The 22,535-nt window shown below is 41.5% G+C and overlaps 1 protein-coding gene and 1 non-coding gene across 14 annotated transcripts in view; one reads left to right on the top strand and one right to left on the bottom strand.

Moving 5' to 3' along the window:
• The window catches only part of ulk4 (unc-51 like kinase 4), a 655,266-nt gene that overhangs the window by 317,691 nt on the left and 315,040 nt on the right, over nt 1-22,535 (bottom strand). For all 13 annotated transcript variants that reach the window (XR_011348088.1, XM_069908808.1, XM_069908860.1 and 10 more), the window contains exons 24-25: nt 10,789-10,910; nt 3,772-3,828 (exon numbers count right to left, since the gene is read on the bottom strand). Coding sequence is in view for 12 of the 13 variants with exons in the window: in XM_069908808.1 (XP_069764909.1) it covers nt 3,772-3,828; nt 10,789-10,910 (179 nt within the window). In the remaining variant the exon portion in view is untranslated. The remainder of the gene's footprint in view (nt 1-3,771; nt 3,829-10,788; nt 10,911-22,535) is intronic.
• Nucleotides 21,949-22,055, top strand: LOC138752084 (U6 spliceosomal RNA). The gene has a single exon (XR_011350357.1). It is a non-coding gene; the product is annotated as a U6 spliceosomal RNA (small nuclear RNA).

Below are 22,535 nucleotides of genomic sequence, written 5' to 3'. Positions count from 1 at the left end.
GAAGCTTGGTTGGCAAGGGTGGGACAAGGGTACCATGTGAGATTGGTAACAAGGCAGCATTGAAATATGATGGACAGAGCAGAATGGGGGGGGGGGGGGTTTAGTGGTAACATTGATGAAAATTATGAGTTCTGCACGGGTGCAGAAAAAGCCCCAATGTAGTCATCGGTGTAACAGAGGAAAAGTTGGGGGTGGTGTCAGGATCAGTTTGGATCAAAGACTGTTCCACATCGTCAGCAAAAAGGCAAGATCATTGGGAGCCACACGCCACACATAAACTTTTGGTTTGAAGGAGATAAGGAAAAGAAGTTAGTCAGGGTGAGAAGAAGTTGCGCCAGGGGGATGAGTGTGTTGGTGAAGGGAAACTGGTCAGAGCATTGTTCCAGAAAGAAGCAAGGGGTTATTAGACCTTCCTGATGGGGGATGAAGACAGACAGAGACTGATGAAGATGAGACAGTGGGAACCTAGAAATCAGAAGATGGTTCCACCCCTCTGACACGATTGACAGAAAGGATATCAACTCGGAAGATGCGGAATCTATATGGGTAGAACTGAGGAATAGCAAGGGGTGGAAAACGTTAGTGGGGGTGGTATATAGGCCTCAAAATAGTAGTGTAGAGGTGAGGGAAGGTATTAAAAGAGAAATTAGAAAAGCGTGCAATAAGGGAACAGCTGTCATCATGGGAGACTTTAATTTGCATATAGATTGGACTTGTCAAATTGGTAAAAATACTGAGGAGGAGGAATTCCTTGAATATTTATGGGACTGTTATCTAGACCAATATGTCGAGGAACCAACTCGGGAGCAGTCCATTTTAGATTGGGTATTATGCAATGATAAGGGGCTAATCAACAATCTTGTTGTACGAGGCCCTTTGGGTAGGAGCGATCACAATATGATCGAATTCTCACTCGACATGGAGAGTGATGAAATTAAAATTAAAACCGAAATTAAGGTCCTGAATTTAAATAAAGGGAATTATGATGGTATGAGACGGGAGTTGAGTAAGATTGATTGGGTGGTGTTTATGGGGGAGTTGACTGTGGATAGACAATGGAAAGCATTCACAGATCTAATGGAGAAATTGCAAAAATTGTTTATACTGGTTTGGCATAAAAATAAACCAAAAAAGGTGACTCAACCGTGGATAACAAGGGAAATTAGAAACAGCATTAGGTCCAAAGAGAGAGCATACCAATTGGCCAAAAAAAGTACCACAACCGAAGACTGGGAGCAGTTCAAGATGCACCAAAGGAGGACAAAGGGATTAATCAAGAGAGCAAAAATAAATTACAAAAGTAAGCCGACTGCAAAAGCTTTTATAAATATGTCAAGAGGAAAAGATTGGTGAAATCCAGAGTAGGTCCCTTGCAGTCGGAATTAGGGGAATATATAATGGGGAATAAGGAAATGGCAGACCAATTAAATTCTTACTTTAGTTCTGTTTTTACAAGAGAGGATACAAATAACCTCCCAAGGATGTTGGGAAACATAAAGACTAATGCAATGGAGGAACTGAAAGAAATCAGTATCTCTAAGGACATGGTCTTGGGGAAATTGATGGGATTGAAGGCAGATAAATCCCAAGGGCCTGATAATCTACATCCTAGGGTACTTAAGGAAGTGGCCATTCAGATAGCAGATGCTTTAAGAATTATTTTCCAGAACTCGATAGACTCAGGGTCAGTACCCATGGATTGGAGGGTAGCTAATGTTACCCCACTATTTAAAAAGTGGGGTAGAGAAAAAGCGGGGAATTATAGGCCGGTGAGCCTTACATCAGTAGTGGGCAAAATGATGGAATCCATTATTAAGGATGTAATAGCGGAGCATATGACTAGAAGAGAAGGGATCGGACGGAGTCAACATGGATTTACAAAAGGTAAATCGTGCTTGACAAATCTATTGGAATTCTTTGAGATGGTGACAGGTAAAATAGATGGGGGAGAGCCAGTGGATGTGGTATACCTGGACTTCCAAAAGGCCTTCGATAAGATCCCGCATAAATGACTGGCTTCCAAAATCAAGGCTCATGGGATTGGGGGCAAAGTATTGATGTGGATTGAGAACTGGCTGGCAGGTAGAAGACAGAGAGTTGGGATAAATGGCTTGTTTTCTGAGTGGCAGGCGGTGACCAGTGGGGTGCCACAGGGATCTGTACTGGGACCCCAGCTGTTCACAATTTATATTAATGATCTGGATGAGGGGATTGGATGTAATATCTCCAAATTTGCATTTGAATGGCAATAGATTAAGAGATGGGGAAGTGCAGAGAGACCTAGGGGTACTTGTACAATTCTTCAAATTTGCATTTGAATGCCAATAGATTAAGAGATGGGGAAGTGCAGAGAGACTTAGAGGTACTTGTACACCAGTCTCTGAAGGCAAGCATGCAGGTACAGCAGGTGGATAAAAAGGCAAATGGTATGTTGGCCTTCATATCAAGAGGGTTTGAGTATAGGAACAAGGATACCTTACTGCAGCTGTACAGGGCCTTGGTGAGACCACACCTGGAGTATTGTGTGCAGTTTTGGTCACCTTATCTAAGGAAGGATGTTCTTGCAATGGAGGGAGTGCAGAGGCGATTCACCAGGCTGATACCTGGAATGGCAGGAATGACTTATGAGGAAAGATTGCACAAATTGGGATTGTACTCGCTGGAGTTTAGAAGATTGAGAGGGGATCTCATAGAGACATATAAAACTCTGGCAGGACTGGACAGAATGGATGCAGATGGGATGTTTCCAATGATGGGAAAATCCAGAACCCGGGGCCATGGTTTGAGGATAATAGGCAAACCATTTAGGACCGAGATGAGGAGGAATTTCTTTACCCAGAGGGTGGTGAATCTGTGGAATTCATTGCCACAAAGGGCAGTAGAGGCAGATTCATTAAATATATTTAAGAGGGAATTAGATATATTTCTTCAGTATAAGGGTATTAAAGGTTACGGAGAGAAGGCGGGGACGGGGTACTGAACTTTAAGATCAGCCATGATCTCGTTGAATGGCGGAGCAGGCTCGAAGGGTCGAATGACCTACTCCTGCTCCTATCTTCTATGTTTCTATGTTTCTCTTCACCCCATTTCCCCACTGAATTCTTTCCTGTGTCTCCTCCCTCCCCCCTTCCCCACCCCACCCCACCTCACCCTTTAGTTCCATCTGGTTTCTCTTTCTACATTCAATCTCACCTTCTCTATATGTCAGATTCCACCACTTGACCCCTTGGTTTTTTTTTTGTCTCTCTTCCCCTTTCTATGCTATCTGCTGATCTATTTCCTCAGTCAGCCATGTTTCACTTCTGCCATTCCAAGTGGGGCTCCTGACCCACCCCTCCCACCCTGTCATCTTTACAGTAGCTTCTTTTCTCCACTTTCCCATTGTCCATAAAAGGTTTTGGACTGAAACATCAAACATTCTCTCACTAATGCTCCTCGACCCATCTGAGTTCCTCCAGCAGATTGTGCTTTCCTTCAGATACCAGATTTTGCAGTCTCCTGCATGTCTTAAAGTATACAGGATATTTGCCTTTATGGGAACAGGAACATTACAATTCTGGTCAGCATATTATAGGAAGAAGAGATACAGAAGAGATTCATCAGGGTGTTGCCTTGGATGGAGGGTTTCAGTTAGGATGAGAAATTAGAGGATGGGTTGTTCTCCTTGGAGCAGAAGAGGCTGAGGGCAGACCTGGTAGAGCTAGCAAGTTTATATCAATCCAAATCCATCCCCTGTTCTAAAACAAACTGCAGTAGCAACCGATTACTTACAAGCAAAGCTCCGCAATTGATGAGAAATTCAGAAGTGATGATCTGTGGTCTAAATACCTAAAAAAAAAATCAGTGACAATTCAGAATCTTTATAAATAACACCAGCATTAAATATTAAAGATCTCTGAAAATTTCTATAATACTATGATTCATCTCCAATCAATGAATGTGTTATTTCTGAGCAATGTCATAACCATACAGAAAAATATTCCAAGAATTAAACAAGAAAGAGAAAGTCTGCAGATGCCAGGGTCGAATGCAATAAACAAACGTGCTGGCAAAACTCAGCAGGTCACACAGAATCCATAGGAAGTAAAGGGGGACGAACGATTCAGACCTGAGCCCTTTGTCAGGTAACAACAAAGGGCTTTACTTCCTACAGATGATGCGTGACCTGCTGAGTTGCTCCAGTAATTTTTTTTTGCTTGGTTTTTATCATCTGAAGCTAGTGTGTTTCTCTAAAACTAGAGGGCATTGGATTTTGGGGAGAGGGCAAGATTTGAAGGGCACCTGAAGGGGACTTTTTTTATACAGAGGCTGGTAGGTAGATGTAATAAGCTGTAAGAGGAAATGGTAGAGATGGGTACGGTTAAAAATAGGTCTAGTTCTATTTTTTCTAATTATTTCTTTAAACCTTCTATGATTAATGTAACTTTTAAAGAATGGTATAGATTGGGTATTAAATGTTTTATAGATTTATTTATCGAGGGGAGTCTTTCTTCATTCGAACAACTTTCAGTTAAATACAGTCTACCAAATATTCACTGTTTTCATTATCTCCAGATTAAAGATTTTTTTATGATCTCAATTGCATACATTTCCTAAGAGGACTGATAAGAATTTAATTGATGTAATTTTTAAATTACAACCTTTCTATAATGGTTCACTATCTAACATTTATGATATGCTGTTGGGAATAAGAGAGGGTCCCTCAGATAAAATTTAAAAAGTCTGGGAACAGGATCTACAGCTTTTAATTTCTGAAGAAACTTGGAATGTAATTTTCAAATTGGTTAATACCTCTTCTTTACATGCCCACCACTCTCTCCTATAATTTAAAGTAGTCCATAGGAGTCAAACTATCTAGTTTTTATGTGAAGGTATCTCCTTGTTGTGATAAATGCAACAATGAAGGTGCATCATTAATTCATATGTTCTGGACATGTTAGAATTGAATTGAATTGAAATATTTTACTTATATAGCTCATTTTAAACACAACGGAATGTTGCTCCAAAATGCTTTACATCAATTAATCAAAAAATGCACAAAGCACAAAATCAACATACACAAAAGACTAGACACCGGATAAGAGTCATCTCACAGAATAGTAATGGGTTGGAGAAATATGTGGGCGGTGACAAACTGCCTAAACACACTGGAACAGCTGATTCAACCCCATGCTTTACAAACCCAAACTATCTGGGTGGGCGTTACAGCTCCCTAGACAATCATGACAAAAGCGAGGCCAATACTTTTATCTGAGGTCAGGCGAATCAATTCAAATTCGAAGCTTATCAGCATTTCTTAAAGCTGCGACAATTATAATGACCAGCAGTAAAAAAAAATGAGATAACACTCTTGGAGACTAATGCATCATTGGGGTAAAACACAAGATACTTTAGACAAAACATAATTTAGACTTTAGACTCAAAACATTACATAAAATTTCTTAAATCACAAGCTAAACTAAATTTATTATACATAAAACACTCACTTACAATTATATGAAAAACCAAAAAATCAGTGCCACCAATACTTCAACTAGAAACCAACACTAGCACCATAAGGGTTGAAAGACCGTAGCAGCCCTCGGTAGCTCAAGTAAGGAGTCTCTCTGTTCACATTCTCTGGTGCCTGGGATTATAAAATAGGCACCTCCATGCCCCACAGGCACCCACATTACCACCAGCCCCCACAACATGGCCCCTCAGGAACGCCCCACCAGCATGGAGAAGTCCTGGTCCCACAGACGTCCACAATTCAGCTCCATAACCTTGGTGAGGCACCCACTTGAACATGCATGCCAACTTCGCCCAGCGACAAACCCTGGGATCCACCTTAGTCATTGCAGCTCCACGTCGGTCGTCCCGACCCCAGGCTGGGCCGTTCCGGCCTACACACCAATCACAGGCCACACTGCTGTCCTCCTACCCTCCACGCCGACATTTCAGGTGCCCACCTCAGCAGTCAGGACCTCTGCAATGGACACTCCTCAGACAGAGCGAGAGTCACCACCAGTGTATTTTTCAGGCCACTCTTTGGTGCTCATCTGCCGGTTCCAGTGCCTCAGACATTGTACACGGCTACATACTTAAGGTAATGTGCACCCGGATTCCAGAGAGCTGCATTGAACTGCAGTCACATCACTGCCAGAGTCTTAGAAATATTGGAACAAAGTATTTCAAGCTTTCTCTGCACTTTTTAAAGTTAATTTTAAACCTAATCCCTTAACTGCTTTATTTGGTATTTTTGGAGAGTGTGACATAACTTTAACAGCATCTGAGCTGCTTGAATTAGCTTTTATTTTTCTTATGGCTAGGCAGGTGGTGTTGCTCAGATGGAGGGATGTTACCCCCCTAATTATGCTCAATGGCTACATTATGTCATCATGTTTAAACTTAAAAAAGATTTGATGATCAATTTCTAATTTGAATTCAAATTTTCAATCACTGTGTGGACCCTTATTGAATTACCTTTATAATCTTTGATTTGTTATGGAGGTAGAAATGTTGATTAATGAGGAAATTTATCATTTTGATAATAATTCTGTCTTTCTTTAGTTTTGGCCAAACAGCTTCTTTCTTGGTAGTGAGTTTAGATCTTCCTTTTTTAAAATAATAAAATAATATATCAATGCAATATAATCTGTTTGATTAAAACATAGGGTTCCTTGGATGAAATGATATGATTTCAGTGTAATGTATCTTCTTGACATTTAACATATGTACTCTGTATTTTTGGATGTGAAATTTCAATGTTAATTAAAATTTTGAAAAAGGAAAAAACAATTTAAGAGATTTGGGCAGGTTCATGGATAGGAAAAGGTGAGAGGAAATGGACCAAACACAGGTAGATGGGATTAGCTCAGGTAGACACCTGGGTCGGGATGTTAGGATGAAGGGATCACTTCCATACTGTATAAAACACTGCGGAATTCAAGTGAATTGAGAAATCTCAGTTAGAGGAACCATGGCTGCAGAAACAAGATAAATTTTATCTGGATGAGTTTGCGGCTGAAGTCATGTGCCAGATAGCAGAGCACACATGGAATGAGAAGAACTCTACTCATCCACCTGACACTCTTCATTTGGATGAAGATAAAAATAAGTTAACCCTGCCTCACTGAGAGATTTTGACACCACACCCCAAATGAGCCTCACTCCTTCCACTCACCAGCTGTAAACCACAGTAGAAGTGGAAGGGTTCATGGAGAGGGACAGCACAGAAACAGGCCTGATAGTCCACTGAGTCTGGGCCATCTACACTGTATTTTTTTAAAAAAATTATTGATCAATTATATCAATATAAAAACAGAATAATTCAGTAATATAGCAATTATCATGTCTTTAAATTTTTTAAAATTTTTCTCACCAACCCCCCCCAAAAGAAAGAAGAAAAGAAAGAAAAAGAACACCTACTTCTATGTGTATTATATTATTAGCATATATACTATTCATTGATTATTTTTACAGCTTCTAATTGGGAGAGGTGAGTGAACTGGAGAATCTACATATGGTTTCCAAATTTTATAAAAATATTCAACTTGATTTCGTAGACTAAATGTAGTTTTTTCTAAAGATATACAATTTTGTATTTCAATGTGCCATCTGCCTAATAATACCACATTTTCCACATTACCGCTATACATTTCTTTGCAGTTGCTATAGCTTTACTTAAAAATTTTTCTTGATATTTATCCAATTTCAGTTTTATATCTTTTTCATATATATTCCCAAGTAAAAATATTCTTGGATCTTTATCTTCATAATTTGCCCTACTAATACACTCAAATCATTCAAAAACCTTTCTACTTATTCACAGGATGATACCGAAAATAAAAAAAGTCCCTATTTCCTCGGTACATTGAAAACATTTATCCAAATAATTAGAATTAAGTCCATTGGCCAATTACATTGTTGTGGCCTCATGCCTGTGCGGGTTTAGCGTAGAGCCTGTCACCACTGGTAACTCACCAGATACCACACTCGGGTGTCCAGACAAGCTTGCGTAAGCCAGCCAATCAGGAACAAGGACAACTTCAAGGTCAGGTGCAAGATGCAGCCAATGGCTGACACAGGTTTTGGAACAGTTAGTTTGGACTCTAAAAGAGGCTTGCCTAATAAACTGCAGGCACAATATTTCTTACTCAGCTTAATACATTTGTTTTTTATTCTGTTGCAGAATTCAGTAACTCCTACAACACTAAGCCTACATTACATTACTCTTATTTTATTCTACCATATTCCCCATCAATTTTTCTAGATTCTACCACTCACTGACACTCCAACAGCAATTTATCGTGGCCAATTAACACATCGACCTACACGTGCTTGGTATGTGAAGAGAAACTGGAGTGCCTGGGGGAACCCACGTGTTCACAAGAAGAATGTACAAACTGCACACAGAGATCACCTGAGATCAGGTCTAAAGTAAAAATGGAAACCGCTGGCAAGATTCAAACAATCAGGCAGCATGAGCAGAGAGAAACAGATTCAATATTTCAGGACTATGACTCGCAACTGAACTGACGTGAAACGTTGACCCATTTCCACTTGCCACTAATCTGCTGAACCTGTGAGAAGCTCTTCCATGATAGATTTTCATAACTGCTCCACATTGTGAATAGCATTTCAATAATTGGAACTCATCCAAGTGTCTCTTTCTTCCCCCCTCTTCTCTCTCCTATCCCTGTCTCTTCTCCCTCCTGCTTTAAAGAATTAATTGAATATTCCAAAACAGTACAGGCACCTTCAGCCCACGATGTTATGCTGACCTTTGTAAACCCACACCACAACAATCTAACCTTCCACATTCCCCTCTATTTTTCCTCATATCCATGTGTCTATCTAAGAGTCTTTTGAATCTATCTATTGTATCAGCCTCCACTACCACTCTGTAAAAACATACTGTACCTCTGAAGCCTCATCTAATACATTGATACTCATCTGGTTGTTAACTTTAATTTAATTTAGACATTCAGCACATTAACATGCCCTCATAGCCAATGAGCTCATGCCTCCCAATTACACCCAATTGACCTACAATCCCTGGTACGTTTTGAAGGATGGGAGGAAATTGGAGCACCTGTAGGAAACCCACACAGACACAGGGAAATGTGCAAACTCCTTACAGCCAGCACCGCATTCAAACCCCAGTCACTAGTTCTGTAACAGCGTTGCACTAACTGCTATGTTAACCATGCTGCCTTACAGTTTTAACTAATTTTATAAAATAAACTGATCTTAAAATTTAGCCACTTTGATCAACTTTGAGACAGACAACTTCTTGCCTGCATCCAAAGTTTTAAGGGGAAAATATACTTGAGAACTTCAACCCACAAGCTGTAGTGCAAAAGCCCCTTCTTCCATAATATCTTACCATGGTGCAGATCACAGAGGAAGGAGGAAAGAAGGTAGAGGGGGGGCCAGGAATATTAGGCAGCGGAGCAGGAGGGGAGACTTGGGCAGAGGACTGAGATGCAGATAGAATGTTACAGATGACGTTCAGTTCCCTGCCAGATGAAGCACTTCAGTTAATTTGTGTCAATCCTCAGACTCCAGTATGTTTTGTTGATCTAGTTACTGTTGTAACTGAAGTAATTAAATTAAATGCATGTTCAAAAAAGTTCAGATTTATTGTCAGAATACATTCATGATACCACGTACAACCCTGAGATTCTTTTTCTCGTGGGCCAGGCAGAATTTCTACTTATAGGTGGTGCAAAAAAGAGTACTAAGAAAAGATATGTTAACAAAAGAGAGAAATATTAATAATAATAAAGTGCAAACAAACAAACTGCACAATACAGAAAATAAATATCCAATAATAAACAATATGCAAAGTAAAAGTCCTTAAACGAGTCCCTGGTTGAGTTTGTTGTTGAGGAGTCTGATGGTGGAGGGGGAGCAGCTGTTCCTGAACCTGGTGGTGCGAGTCCTGTGGCACCTATACCTCTTTCCTGTTGGCAGCAGTGAGAACAGAGCATGTGCTGATTGGTGTGGATCCTTGATGATTGCTGTTGGCATCCCATGTAGATTTTCTTGATGGTAGGGAGGGTTTTGCCTGTGATGTACTAGGCTGTGTCAACTAACTTTTGCAGGACTTTCCGCTCAGAAGTATTAGTTCCCCTATACCAGGCCATGATGCAGCCAGTCGGCACACATCTATAGATGTTTGCCAAGGTGTTTGATGTCATACCAAACCTCCGCAAACTCCTGAGAAAGTAGAGGTGATATTGTGCCTTCTTCAAGATAACATTCTTGTGCTGGGTCCAGGAAAGATCCTCCAAGATCATGACTCCCAGGAATTGCTGGCCCTCTCCACCTCAATGATCACTGAATATTCACCTCTGGCTTTCCACCTCTGGTTTTCCCTTCCTAAAGACCACAATCAGCTCCTGGAACTTGGTGACATTGAGTGTGAAGTTGTTGTTGGTGGACCATTCAGCAAAGTTTTCAATCTCCCTCCTGTATGCTGACTCATTGCCCCCTTTTATACAACCCACTACTGTGGTATCATCAACAAATTTGTAGATGGTGTTGTTATTGTACCAAGCCACACAGTGTCAGTGTAAAGTACACTCCATTCATCACAACTACAAGATCTGGCACCATTTCCCATAAAACATGGTGACATCTATGAGTGCATTAATTATTGAATTTACTCCCATAAACACACATGCACCACCCTAAACCAAGTCCCCATCTCTCTCAGCCTCCCCCCCACCACCATTCATATTTAAAAATAAAACCATTTCCTTTCCCAGTCACCAATGAAATGCCAAGAAGCCGAGTTACCTGAGCTGTCACAAGATGGAGCATCACAGGCATCAATGGGAGACATGTCCTCAAATGTTTGGCTTGAATTGTTGATGGATGTTTTCGCCCAGAAACATTGCACAAAGCAGACAGCACATCACCTAATTGGTTGAAAACAGGGATTTGTCAGGTCATTGTTTCATTCATCAAAGTTATAGCCAATGCAGTGGCAGAGCTGATGCCTTACAGCAGCAGCAAGCTGGGTACAATCTCGACGTCCAGTGTTGTCTGTGTAGAGTTTGCATGTTCTCCTTGTGATTGCATGGGATTGCCCTTGTCTGGTTTCCTCCAACATGCCAGATACATGCAGGTGGATGGGTTAAACAACCCGAGTGTGCAGGTGACTGGGGACTTGATGGGAAGGTGGGGGTCGTTGTTTGAAAAGGGCTCACAGAAGGCCCTACCACCCCATCCATAGAGCATCTTCCAGCTACTCCCATCAGGAAAGAGATAGAGGACTATCAGCACCAGCACCACCAGGCTGAAAAACAGCTTCTTCCTCCAGGCAGTGAGACTGTTGAACGTCTGAATGAACTGCTACTATTAACCCTCCGAACTCTCTGATTTATTTAACAATATTTATTTATTTTAACAGATGCACTGAACATAAATCAGATGTAAATATGTATGCTATGTCTATATATGTGTTTGCATGCTTTTACACCGAGGACTGAAGAATGCTGTTTCAGCCAGTTGTACTTTAACAATTGTAAGATAATAATAAACTTGAACTTGAATTGTAGTAAAACTTAGAGAGTTCAATATCTGACTGTTTAGAAATCCTGGTGGTTTGGCATCTGACTCACCAAGTTTGGTTTTTTCCTATGTTCCCTTTAAACTCATGAAATTTACTGATAAAATTATTGATACTACTGCATCATCTTTAAAAAAAGTGATTGTGTGTTGGGGCATGAATGTGAGCACCATATTATTCAATAGTCTGGAATAGCTGCTAAAGTATGCCAGATTATTGGAGTTTTATGTTGGAGATTAGATAACTGCTTTACGTGGGACTGACCTTGACTTTCCCTTTGTCTGTCAATGTAAGAACCGCTCCCATGCATCGGTTTATGCCCTCCAGCACTGTTACAGTGAGCTCCAACACAAGCTTGAGGAACAACACATCATCTTCTAACTAGACACACTGTAGCCTGAATGACTCAGTATTGAATTCTGCAGCTTCAGACAACTTGTTCTTACTGCTTGTATCAAGGGTGGGAAGGAGGAAGGGAAGGGAGGGGGGGGGGGGGGGGGGAAAGGGGAGAAAGTGACACTGTGTATATTCAAGAGGGAAATGTTTGTGTGCATTTTGGTTGTTATGGTTCATAGTGTGAAAAATAAAAAAATAAAGAAAAAAAGACTGGCTATTTTTGCTTACCATTCCTCATTTTGGTTTATTTATAGGTTCTGATCTATGAAGCACATTCATGTCCAATGCAGCATCACCCAGACTTTTTGGGATTATCCTTAATATTGTGTGTCAGAGTTACCAACTGGTCCCATTTTGCACACTTGATTTTCTTTCCTAGCTCGCTCCTCAGTTCCCAAACCTCCTACAGCTGTTAATACCAACCCCCCCCAACAAGCTTCTTACTTGCTCCTCCACAAACCTTGAATTTCTCTCAACATCCAAGCTTCCCTATGTTTGCATATCTGACCCTTGTCACTATTTACAATATCTACTCAATTCCAGAACAATCCGATATTATACTGTGCCTTTTCAACATGGCTCAGCATGGTCACGTTTTCAACAGTTCAAAGATAAATTTAAATTCAGACATATGACACTGTAATGGGCCCTTTTGGTCCACAAGCCTGTGCTACCCAAATACTCCAATTAATCTACAACCTACATACCCTGTGCATTTTGAAGGATGGGAGGAAACCAGAGCACCCAGAGGAAATCCACAAAGACATAGGGAGAACATACAAACTCCATACAGTCAGCACCAGATTCGAACTCTGGTGGCCAGTGCTGTAATTGTGTTGCACTCATTGCTATGCTAAGTAATTCTTTTCCTGGGCAGCCCTTTGTGCTCAAAGATAATGCATCCACTCCAGTTCAGTCAGTTCTGAGGCCACGGATGAAAACAATGGGGGAACTACCAATTGCCTCTGATGATGGGTGGTTGTTCATTTGGGATGCTAGGTGTTCCTCTCATTCTTTGTGCCTGACTTGATACTGTTGTAAGATGCCCAATGCCTTACTTAGTGCTCCATAGCCAGGGATTTTCTCTTGTCAGTAAACATTTATTTTCAAGGAGACATCGTAATCATCCTTGAAGAGTCTTCAGGAAATCTCTTGGCAAACTAGGGGTGACTTCAGATGCTGGAAAACTGAAGCAAAATACAAAATGCTGGAGGAACTCAGCAGGTCAGGCAGCATCCATGGAAGGCAAAAGATAGTTAATGTTTCTGGCACAAAATATTGGAAGAACTCAGGAAATGTCTTGCCACATTGAAGGATGGAGGAAGTGTGCTTGTTTTGGAAGTTTGTGTCAGAATCATGGAAAACATGGCCAGCCACTGTAGCGTAAATGTCATAGGACATAGCACAGTACAGACCCCTCAGCCCTTGATGATGTGCTGACTTATGGAAACCTACTCCACAACAACCTAACCCTCACAGACATAACTCTATTGTTCTTTTATCCATTAGCCTATCTAAGATTTTTTTGAATGTCCCTCCACCATCACCCCCAGCAATACATGCCAGGCACCCACCACTCTCTAAGTAAAAAACTTACCTCTGACATCTCCCCTAACTTTCCTCCTCTTACCTTAAATAGATGTCCGCTGGTATTTGCTATTGTCTCCCCAGGAGAAAGATGCTGGCTGTCCACCCTAACGAAGCTCCTGATCATTGTAAATACTTCTAAGTCACCTCTAATCCTTTGTCACTTCAAAGAGAAAAGCCCTCTCTCTGTCAACCTTGATAAGGTATGATAACTTCTCCAATACAGGTAAATCTCCTCTGCACCCATCTACATCCTTTCTGTAATGAGGGAACCAGAATTTAATGCAATAATCCATGTGGAATCAGAGAAGCAATGAGGAGAAGGTGCCCAGTGAGAGGATGTCAAAATTAAAACATTTATTTATTTGATTAATTTCATTCAAGGGATGGGGGCTTTACAGGCAGCACATAATTGCCTTGTGTCTGCTTATTTTCTCTCTGGATATTCCAGTTTCTTCCCACCCTCCAAAAATGTACAAGCTGGCAGGTTAATTGGGTCTAATTGCACAACATGTTTCCATGGGCCAGAAGGGCCACCCATTATAACTAAAAATAAATCCCTCATCACCCTCGAGAAGGTGATAGTGGGCTACCCTTTGAACTGAAAATACTGAGACTGCCTAAGCTATATAAGCCTTACACATACATTCTCATTTCCAAGCCTCCTTTGCAAGAGTGCCTATTATGGGATGGCTGGTGGAATCAGATGGCTTGGCAAGAGTTCAAAGAGGTGACTTCAGACCAACCAGGTTCTGTTTCACAATAGTTAAACAAGAAAGTCTGCAGGTGCTGGGGTTGAGTACAATATACAGACATGCTGGAGAAATTCAGCAGGTCATGCAGAAGGCACATGAAGTAAAGGAAACCAACATTTCAGGCCTGAGCCTTTTGCAGGTAACAGAATAAATACAGAATCTACTACAGAATTACCTGCTAAAGCAGTGGAAAATTTCTGATATTTGGATGGCAGACCACCACTGTTGGGAAAGCTGACTGGGACTACATTTGTTTACATGTTAGTGCAACGTTATTGCAGCGCCAGCGACCTGAGTTTGAATCCAGTAATGTCAGTAGAGAGTTTGTATGTTCTCCCCATGTCTGCATGAGATTTCTCCAGGTACTCTGGTTTCCTCCCACATTCCAAAGCATATGAGGGTGGGGGTGGCGGGTTCTAGGTTAATTGGTGTATTTCAACGGCATGGGCTCATGGGCCGGAAGAGCCTGTTACTGTCCTGCATGTCCAAATTACAGCCTTAAATGTCATCAGTGAAATACCAGGGACTTGAATATAGTCACAGGGTCAGAACCAAAACAGAGTATGGTGGCACAACTGATGGTGCAGTGGCACCCACTGTTTCTTGGCCCATTCTTCCAATCCCTGAATAGCTGGTATTTGTACTGACTGTGCCCCTATCCTGTGAGGGGCTTGGCCTTTAAACTTCCTGTTTAAAGATAGAAGATGGGGATAAATCAAGTAACTGCAGATCAGTGAGTATAAATATGAGAAACTTCAGATGCTGGAAAACTGGATTAATGCACAAATGTGCTGGAGGAACTCAGCAGGTCAGACAGCATCCATGGAAGGCAATAAACATTGACATTTGGGCCAAAACCTTTCATCAGAAATCACAAGAAATGGGTGGAGGCTCAAATAAAGGGTGGGGAGAGGGGATGAGCACAGAGTGGCAAGTAATAGGTCAATACAGGTGGAAGGAGAGTGGAAGAAGCTAGGAAGAAGAGGAGAGGATGCTTTCCAATAGTAAGAAGGGAAAGGGTGGGAAACTAGAGGAGGGCGTGGGTGTGGGGGATGGGAAAGTGAAGGAAAATAGAAGGAATGATGCCAGTGACATAGGGGAAAGCATGGGTGGAAGCTTACGGGAAATTGGAGGTTGATGTCTGGTTGGAGAGTGCCAAGATGGTTCCTCCTATTTGTGTGTGGTCACAACCTGGCAGTATGAGGCCATGGACAGATATGCCAATGTGGGAATGGAAGTGGAATTAAAGTGGCTGGCCACTGGGAGATCCTGGCTGATGCAGCAGATGAGTAAAGATGTTCAACAAAGTTATCCCCGAGTCTGCATCCAGTCTCCCTGATTTCATGTCAGAAGGTCAAACCTGTTGCTGGGAAGTTCAGGCAGCTAGGCACAAGAACAGCGGGCCAGATTCAATTTCTGCACATGGCATAAAGATGAGGATGGGCCTCTGTCATTGGATATGACTGGCAGCTGAGCGCGCAGATACATCACAGTGTAAAATGCTACTGGTGACCCAGACTGGTTGGAGTCTTAGTGGAAGAATCACAATTCCTCTCTTGGTGTTAGGTCTACTGTTAATGGTCAGCCATATTAACCACTTGAATAACAATGTAGGTAGTATGGTTTGTAAGTTTGTGGATGATACCAAGATTGATGGTGTAGTGAAAAAGGTTATCTGAAATTACAACAGAATCTTAATGAACTGGGCCAAGGAAAGGAATTCTATGCTGAAGAACATGATTATTACAAAATAACCATTCTCTAGAAACTGGGAAAATTGTGCTAAAAGTAGAACCCTGAAGTCAAACAGGCTCTTCAGCCCATTAAGGTTGGCATAGCCACACCTTTACAGCACCAGTGATCAGGACTGGACCTGAGTTCAAATCCTGCGCTGTCTGTAAGGAGTTTGTAGGTTCTCCCCGTGTCTGTGTGGGTTTTCTCTGGGGGCTCCAGTTTCCTCCCGCCCTTCAAAAACGTACCGAGGTGTAGGTTAATGGGGTGTAAAATGGATGGCACAGACTCATAGGGACGAATTGGTCTGTTACAGTGCTGTATGTCTAATTTAAAATTTTTTTTAAAGTCTATGCTGCCCATCAGAACTTACCTCCAATGTTCTGATTTCATTCTCCTCACACTGTCATCAACGTCCCCAAGTTCTACCATGCACACACGAGGGTTACTTCACACAGGACAATTAATCTCCCAAGCCACGTGTCTTTGGGGCGAGGGAGGAAATATAAAGAAATCCTTGCGGTCACAGGAAGATCGGGAAGATCATGCAGAGAGCATCTGAGGTTGGCATTGAACCTTGGTTGCTGGAGCTGTGAGGCAGCAGGTCTGCCTAAGGCAGCAACTTATCTCATTTGACTGCAATGTCTATCCCATCCTGCAGAAAGGATGCTTTGAGATTCCATTTGCAATTCTAGGACAAGACATGGCTGGGTGAGAGAGGCTGCCCCTTCACTACCTGTCAGGGAGAAGATGCATGGATTTGAAAAGAATGACCCTTGGAGAATTGCTGTCAGTTCTGGTCACATTACAGGAAGGAAGCAGATGGATTGGAAAGGGTGCAGAGGAGATGGAGAACATGTCTGATGAAGCAAAATTGACAGAGCTTGGGCTTTCCTCTTTGCAACAACAAAGGATGAGAGGTGACTTAACAGAGGTGTATACCATTATGAGGGGTGGTCAGCCTGGAGCAACAATAGAAAAAATCCAGATGACATCTGTTTAGGGTGAGTGGAGGAAAGTTTAGGGGAGATGTCAAAGGTAGGATTTTATTCACAAAAAGTAGTGGATGTTTGAAATGCATTGCCAAGGGTGATGGCGGAGGCTGGTACAAAAGGAACATTCAAAAGACTCTTTGACAGGCACAATGATGTAAGAAAAATAGAAGATTATGCATGTGAGGGAGGAAAAAATTAGATTGTAGTGGAATAGGTCTGTATGTGTGTTATGTCCGATTGTGTGTCTGCATATTTTGCACTGTGGTCTGGAGAATGCTGTTTTGTTAGGTTGTACTTGTACAATCAGATGACAATAAACTTGACATAAATCCTAGTGGCGTTAAATCACACTGATTGCACATACATAGCCATTTCACAAATGACACCTGTCCTCAGGGAGACAAATATGTGGGAATGTGCACATCACAATTAGTGTAGCCATCTCACCTCTGACCTGACTTCTCACCTCTTGCCTTCTGACCTCTTCCCCTGCTGACTTCTCACGTCTTGTCTGCTGACCTCTTAACTACTGACATCTCACTTCTCACCTACCGACCAGCCCAACAGTTAATTTTACATCTGTGCACCATATCAATGAATTAATCTGAGAGGCCCAAACAAGTAGAAGCTGGAGGAACTCAGCAGAACAGGCAGCTTCCAGGGAAAGAAATGGTCAGTCAACATTTTCAGATGGCCACCTGCAAATTTGAGGAACAACACTTTATATTCCGTCTCGGCAGTCAATATCAGCATCAATATTGACCTCCAATTTCCTTTGACCTCCTTCCCCGGTCTCTCTCGTTCCCTTTACTCAAGCTCCCCACCCTATTCTCTTCCCTCTCCCCTTTGCTTTGAACTCTGCCCTTTCTGCTTTCACCTCAGCTTCATTCTCTTCTGCCCTCCCACCTGTATCCACCTATGTCCTCCTACCTGTTAACCTGTGCTCCTCACACTTCCCTTTCATCCCTCCTTTCCTCCTTCCACCTGCCCCTACCCTTTTCCCCACCTTTTTATTCAGGTGCCTGCCTACCTTTCGAGATTCCGTATGAAAAGCGCAGACCTGAAACGTCGACTGCCTTTTACTTCCCATGGATGCTGCATGACCTATTGAGTTTTGGATACTGCACCAGGACTCAGCATCTGCAGAACATGACAGCAACAACAGTCTGAGTACAAACAAGAGTGGTTCACATCTAATGCAGGCTTCTCATTCTGAAACGACACCTGAGAGGTTGGGGGGTGGAGGAGGGGGAGTGGAATTGAGCTTGAGTGGAAGAGAAAAATTTTTTAAAAGTGAGGTGAATTACATTTGCAATCAACTAATTAAATCAGAAAGTCTAGACTCGAATGGAAATGTGATGGATGGAAGATCTTGCAGCAACAATAAAATGGAAACTCCATGAACAATGGAGAAAGGAGGTGACAAATGAGATTCTGGCCGGATACATTGACCGCTGATAAAAGGCAAGCATTTTCACATTTCTTTTGTGTTAACCACTTTAAGCCAGTAAAGGGAAATATCTGAATTCAACAACATGTACCAGAGATTGAGAAGTGTGCCTAACAGCACTCAATGTCAGTAATCGGAAGCTTCCATCATCACTCTGCAGTTCAGTGAGAACATGTCCTTTATCAGCCAGTGGGTGATTGAAACAAATTTCTCTGAGCAGCCAAACTTGCTGAGCTTATTCCACAAAGCCTCCAAACTAGTCAAGGTCTTCAGAAACATCAAAAAAGCCCATGTGTTGTGGCAGCTGCTCTCCCTGCATTTTTCTGAAAGACGTGGTCTTGCCCACACTCCTCTTCTCAGCACCACCTTCCCTCACATCCACCCATCCTGATCCTCACCTTCCTCAGTATCCTCTCCCTCATCTCCATGATCATGGGCTAAAATCTTGCTCTGTCAAGACCAATGGCAGTAGGTCATATCATATACATCCAATGTTAAAAGGATTCCTGCAGCAGGTGTCTTCTACTCCTCAGAAATGGAATGGATTTTTTTAGACATACAGAATGGTAACAGGCCCTTCTGGCCCATGAGTCCTTGCTGCCCAAATACAGCATTTAACCTATGCACCCTGAATGTTTTTAGGGTGGAAGAAAACCAGAGCACCTGGAGGAAACCCACGCAAACACAGAGAGAACGAACAATCTCCTTACAGATAGCGCCTGATTTGAACTCAGGTAGCTGCCGCTGTGATACCATTGCACTAACCTCTACGCTAACCGTACTAACCCAGTCTGATTCTGAGGGACTCCCTAAGACAGAGAAAGAAGAAAGCTATCCAGAGATTAATGTAAAAAGGGAATTTAAAATAAATTTACAATCCATAGGTCTGTGAGCACATACCACAGCAACAATTCTGTGAAAGCAAGTCATTGTGGACCTTGTGTAGAGTTATGAAACCACAACATAGAGAGAACTTGAGTCAGGAATACACACCAGACAGATTGAGCCAAAGTTGAAAGAAACAGCAAGGGAAGGACTTGACTGAAGATGAGGCATCATATAGAAACAAGGTTATAAGAAATCCCCTCAAGAGTAAGAAACAAATAACTTAAGAAGTATGTTCTCAAGGTTTGTGTATTGTACAGGGGAATGCAGATGAAGTAAATAACACTTGCGATTTACTTCCTTGTTTCCACGAGAGCTCTGTTACATTTTTAGTACTTCAACGTGCATTGATTCCAAAATTTGCTTTTGCTTTAACAGTTCTTCTTCCCATCCTGGATGATAGGCATGGAGATGGAAGATATCAGTCAGTGCAGTGAAACATTGACAGTTACACTCTGCTAGAATTATATGTATAGCTTTGGGCGCATCATTTACAAATGATACAAAGACAATGGAAAAGATACAGTGCCAATCCAGTAGATTGGTGTTAGTAATGACTGTTTTTTATTAAGACAGATACTCTGGAATTAAACAAAAAAGTTGAGGAATGACAGTCTTTTGGGATGCACAGTTTTACATCAATAGTGACAGCTGCTTTTCTTGGTCATTGAGCCAACTATAAAGCTGACAGTTATAAAATTAATCATTCAGAGGGTAATTAGTGACTGGCAAATGTTTACTTGCACCAAAAAACCCTCACTATTCCCTCTTTACCATCAAGGACTTTTCAGTACACTTTAAGAACTATGTCACTTAAAGAGATCCAGAATTTAATAAGATGAAGATTTGAAATTCTCAGTCTGGGAAACTCTCTTGCCAGGACAAGGTCCTAATTGGCTCAATGCAGCTGGATACAGTGTCAACAGCCTAATAAATCGGCCACAATAATAATAAATACTGCCAAAGAACCTAGTCCCTTGGGGAGAAGAGGGAAGGAGCCCAATACAGGAAAGTAAAGACAATGGCCGTGACAGGCTGAGAATTAGGAGGGCTCGCTCTGGGTTATTAAAATATTAAGCATTGCATTTTGAATTGAAAATGTAAACACATAGAGAGCTAGCAATGACATTACTGCAAAAGGTATCAAGATAGGATAGCTTCTTCCAAATACAAAACAATAACGTAATCAAAACCTGTCATCATAATTCTGTTAGAACTGTGCTGAATTGACAACAAAATATGAAGCTAAGCAGATTTATCATTTTCTAATTTGCAGTCATGCAAAGTGAGTCAGATGTGTGAATGGAGCTATTTTTGTAACAGGTAGAAATACAAGACACAAAATGATTTTGTAAAAAGTCTCTGTAGCAGTATGCCATACACAGACATTCTGGAAAGTCAACCAATCTTTCTCAACCTTTTTTCATGCCCGAAACAATTGTTTTTTTAGATAGACTCTGCGTGATTATATTAGTCTGAAGAATGTACGACATCTCGGCATTGGTCATTCACACACGAACGACCAAAACTCCAAATCTCCATTTCTTTTTGCGAGTTTAGACAGTATACTGGAAGTACGGTAAGTAAAGAGGCGGGACTTGCAACGCCAATGCAGTGATGTCCTATTTATTAATCCATTGTTCACGGAATGCCGGAGTTCACTTAAGACTGCAGGCACTCTGGGAAATTGACAAGAGGTCTGGGAGGTAAAATTCCCGATCCGATCTGTTTACACAGCATGTGCTCCAGGTAAATGGGAATAATTTCCTGGCATGCAGCACCTGTGTAAGAACATAATTGATTGCCTTTTGCTTCCTATGGATGATGTGTGACCTGCTGAGTTTCTCCAGCACATTTGTGTATTGCACTCGACCTCAGCATCTGCAGATTTTCTCAATGAGCTCTCTTTGCAATAGTAATGATGTTAGGGAGGTTAAATCATCTGAGCCCAGTGACAGCAGGAAGCAATAGTTTGCTTGAATGTCGCATTTCAATCGGGGATTATTTTTATCTTTGTATTCAATGAGTAAAACTACATTGTCCATTTCAGATATATATCTACTGAATCACTTCCTGGAGAAATGTTCATGTACGTATTCATGTGCTGAGGTAATTCAGCAGTGAGAAATCTGTTGGTGGAAAAATTTTGAGTGTGAATGAATCATGTGTTCTTAAACGTGGCAAAAAAAAATCAAAAAATAAATTAAGCCCATGCACTGGAAACAATCTCCCAGCAATGAAACCATGCTACGAACCCTAACTATCATGAAAAAGGGAAAGAAACAGCATGTCAACTTCTGGTATTGTATATGCAGCAATTTAAGCACCAGGCAGAAATTCTTCGTGGTGTGAACGTTTTGATGCATGCTGCCTTCTTTAGAACTTCTGCTGACAGAAACAGCTGCTAGCTTGATTCTTCTGGCCCTGGTGCCTTTTTAGCATGGTAACAACTGATTAACAATATAGCTGTTCAATTACAAGATTTATTTTGAAGAGCATAAGAATTAGAAGGAGGAGTGGACTATCCCACCCTTCAAATCGACTCAGTCATTCAAGATCAAAGAATACATCAAGATGGCCTATCATGTGCTCGCTTCGGCAGCACATATACTAAAATTGGAACGATACAGAGAAGATTAGCATGGTCCCTGCGCAAGGATGACACGCAAATTCGTGAAGCATTCCATATTTTTTAGAAAATAAAATTTAAAATAAAATAAAAATAAAATTTAAAAAAAGATGGCCTATCATATCCACAGCAATTTACTACCTGAGCAACTCACTATACTTAACTCATCAACAGTTTCTAGAACAATACTTAAAAGCCATGATTCCTTTTAATGTTCAAAACTCTTATTAATGTCTGTTTTGAAAGAATACAATGACTTGGCCTCCTCCGCCGCTGGGTAGAGAATTCCTAAAATAAGCCATCTGCCTCATTTCTGTGCTACGCAATCAAATTGTTCTCAGACTGTAACTCCTGTCCCTAGAGCCCTCAGTCATCTTCTCTGTTGGCCCAGCCCTTCCAGAATTTTGGAGGTTTCCATGAGATCTCCTCTTATTTTCCACAAATTTGGACAACACAGTCCCAGCCTATACAATTACTCTATTATTGCAAATCCACCATCCCTGGAACTGGTCTAGTAAATCTTTACTAGATCCCACTTGGAGAC

This window comes from Narcine bancroftii, chromosome 1, assembly GCF_036971445.1.
Source record: "Narcine bancroftii isolate sNarBan1 chromosome 1, sNarBan1.hap1, whole genome shotgun sequence".
Lineage (NCBI taxonomy): Eukaryota > Metazoa > Chordata > Chondrichthyes > Torpediniformes > Narcinidae > Narcine > Narcine bancroftii.
This window is presented reverse-complemented; position numbering and strand designations above follow the sequence as displayed.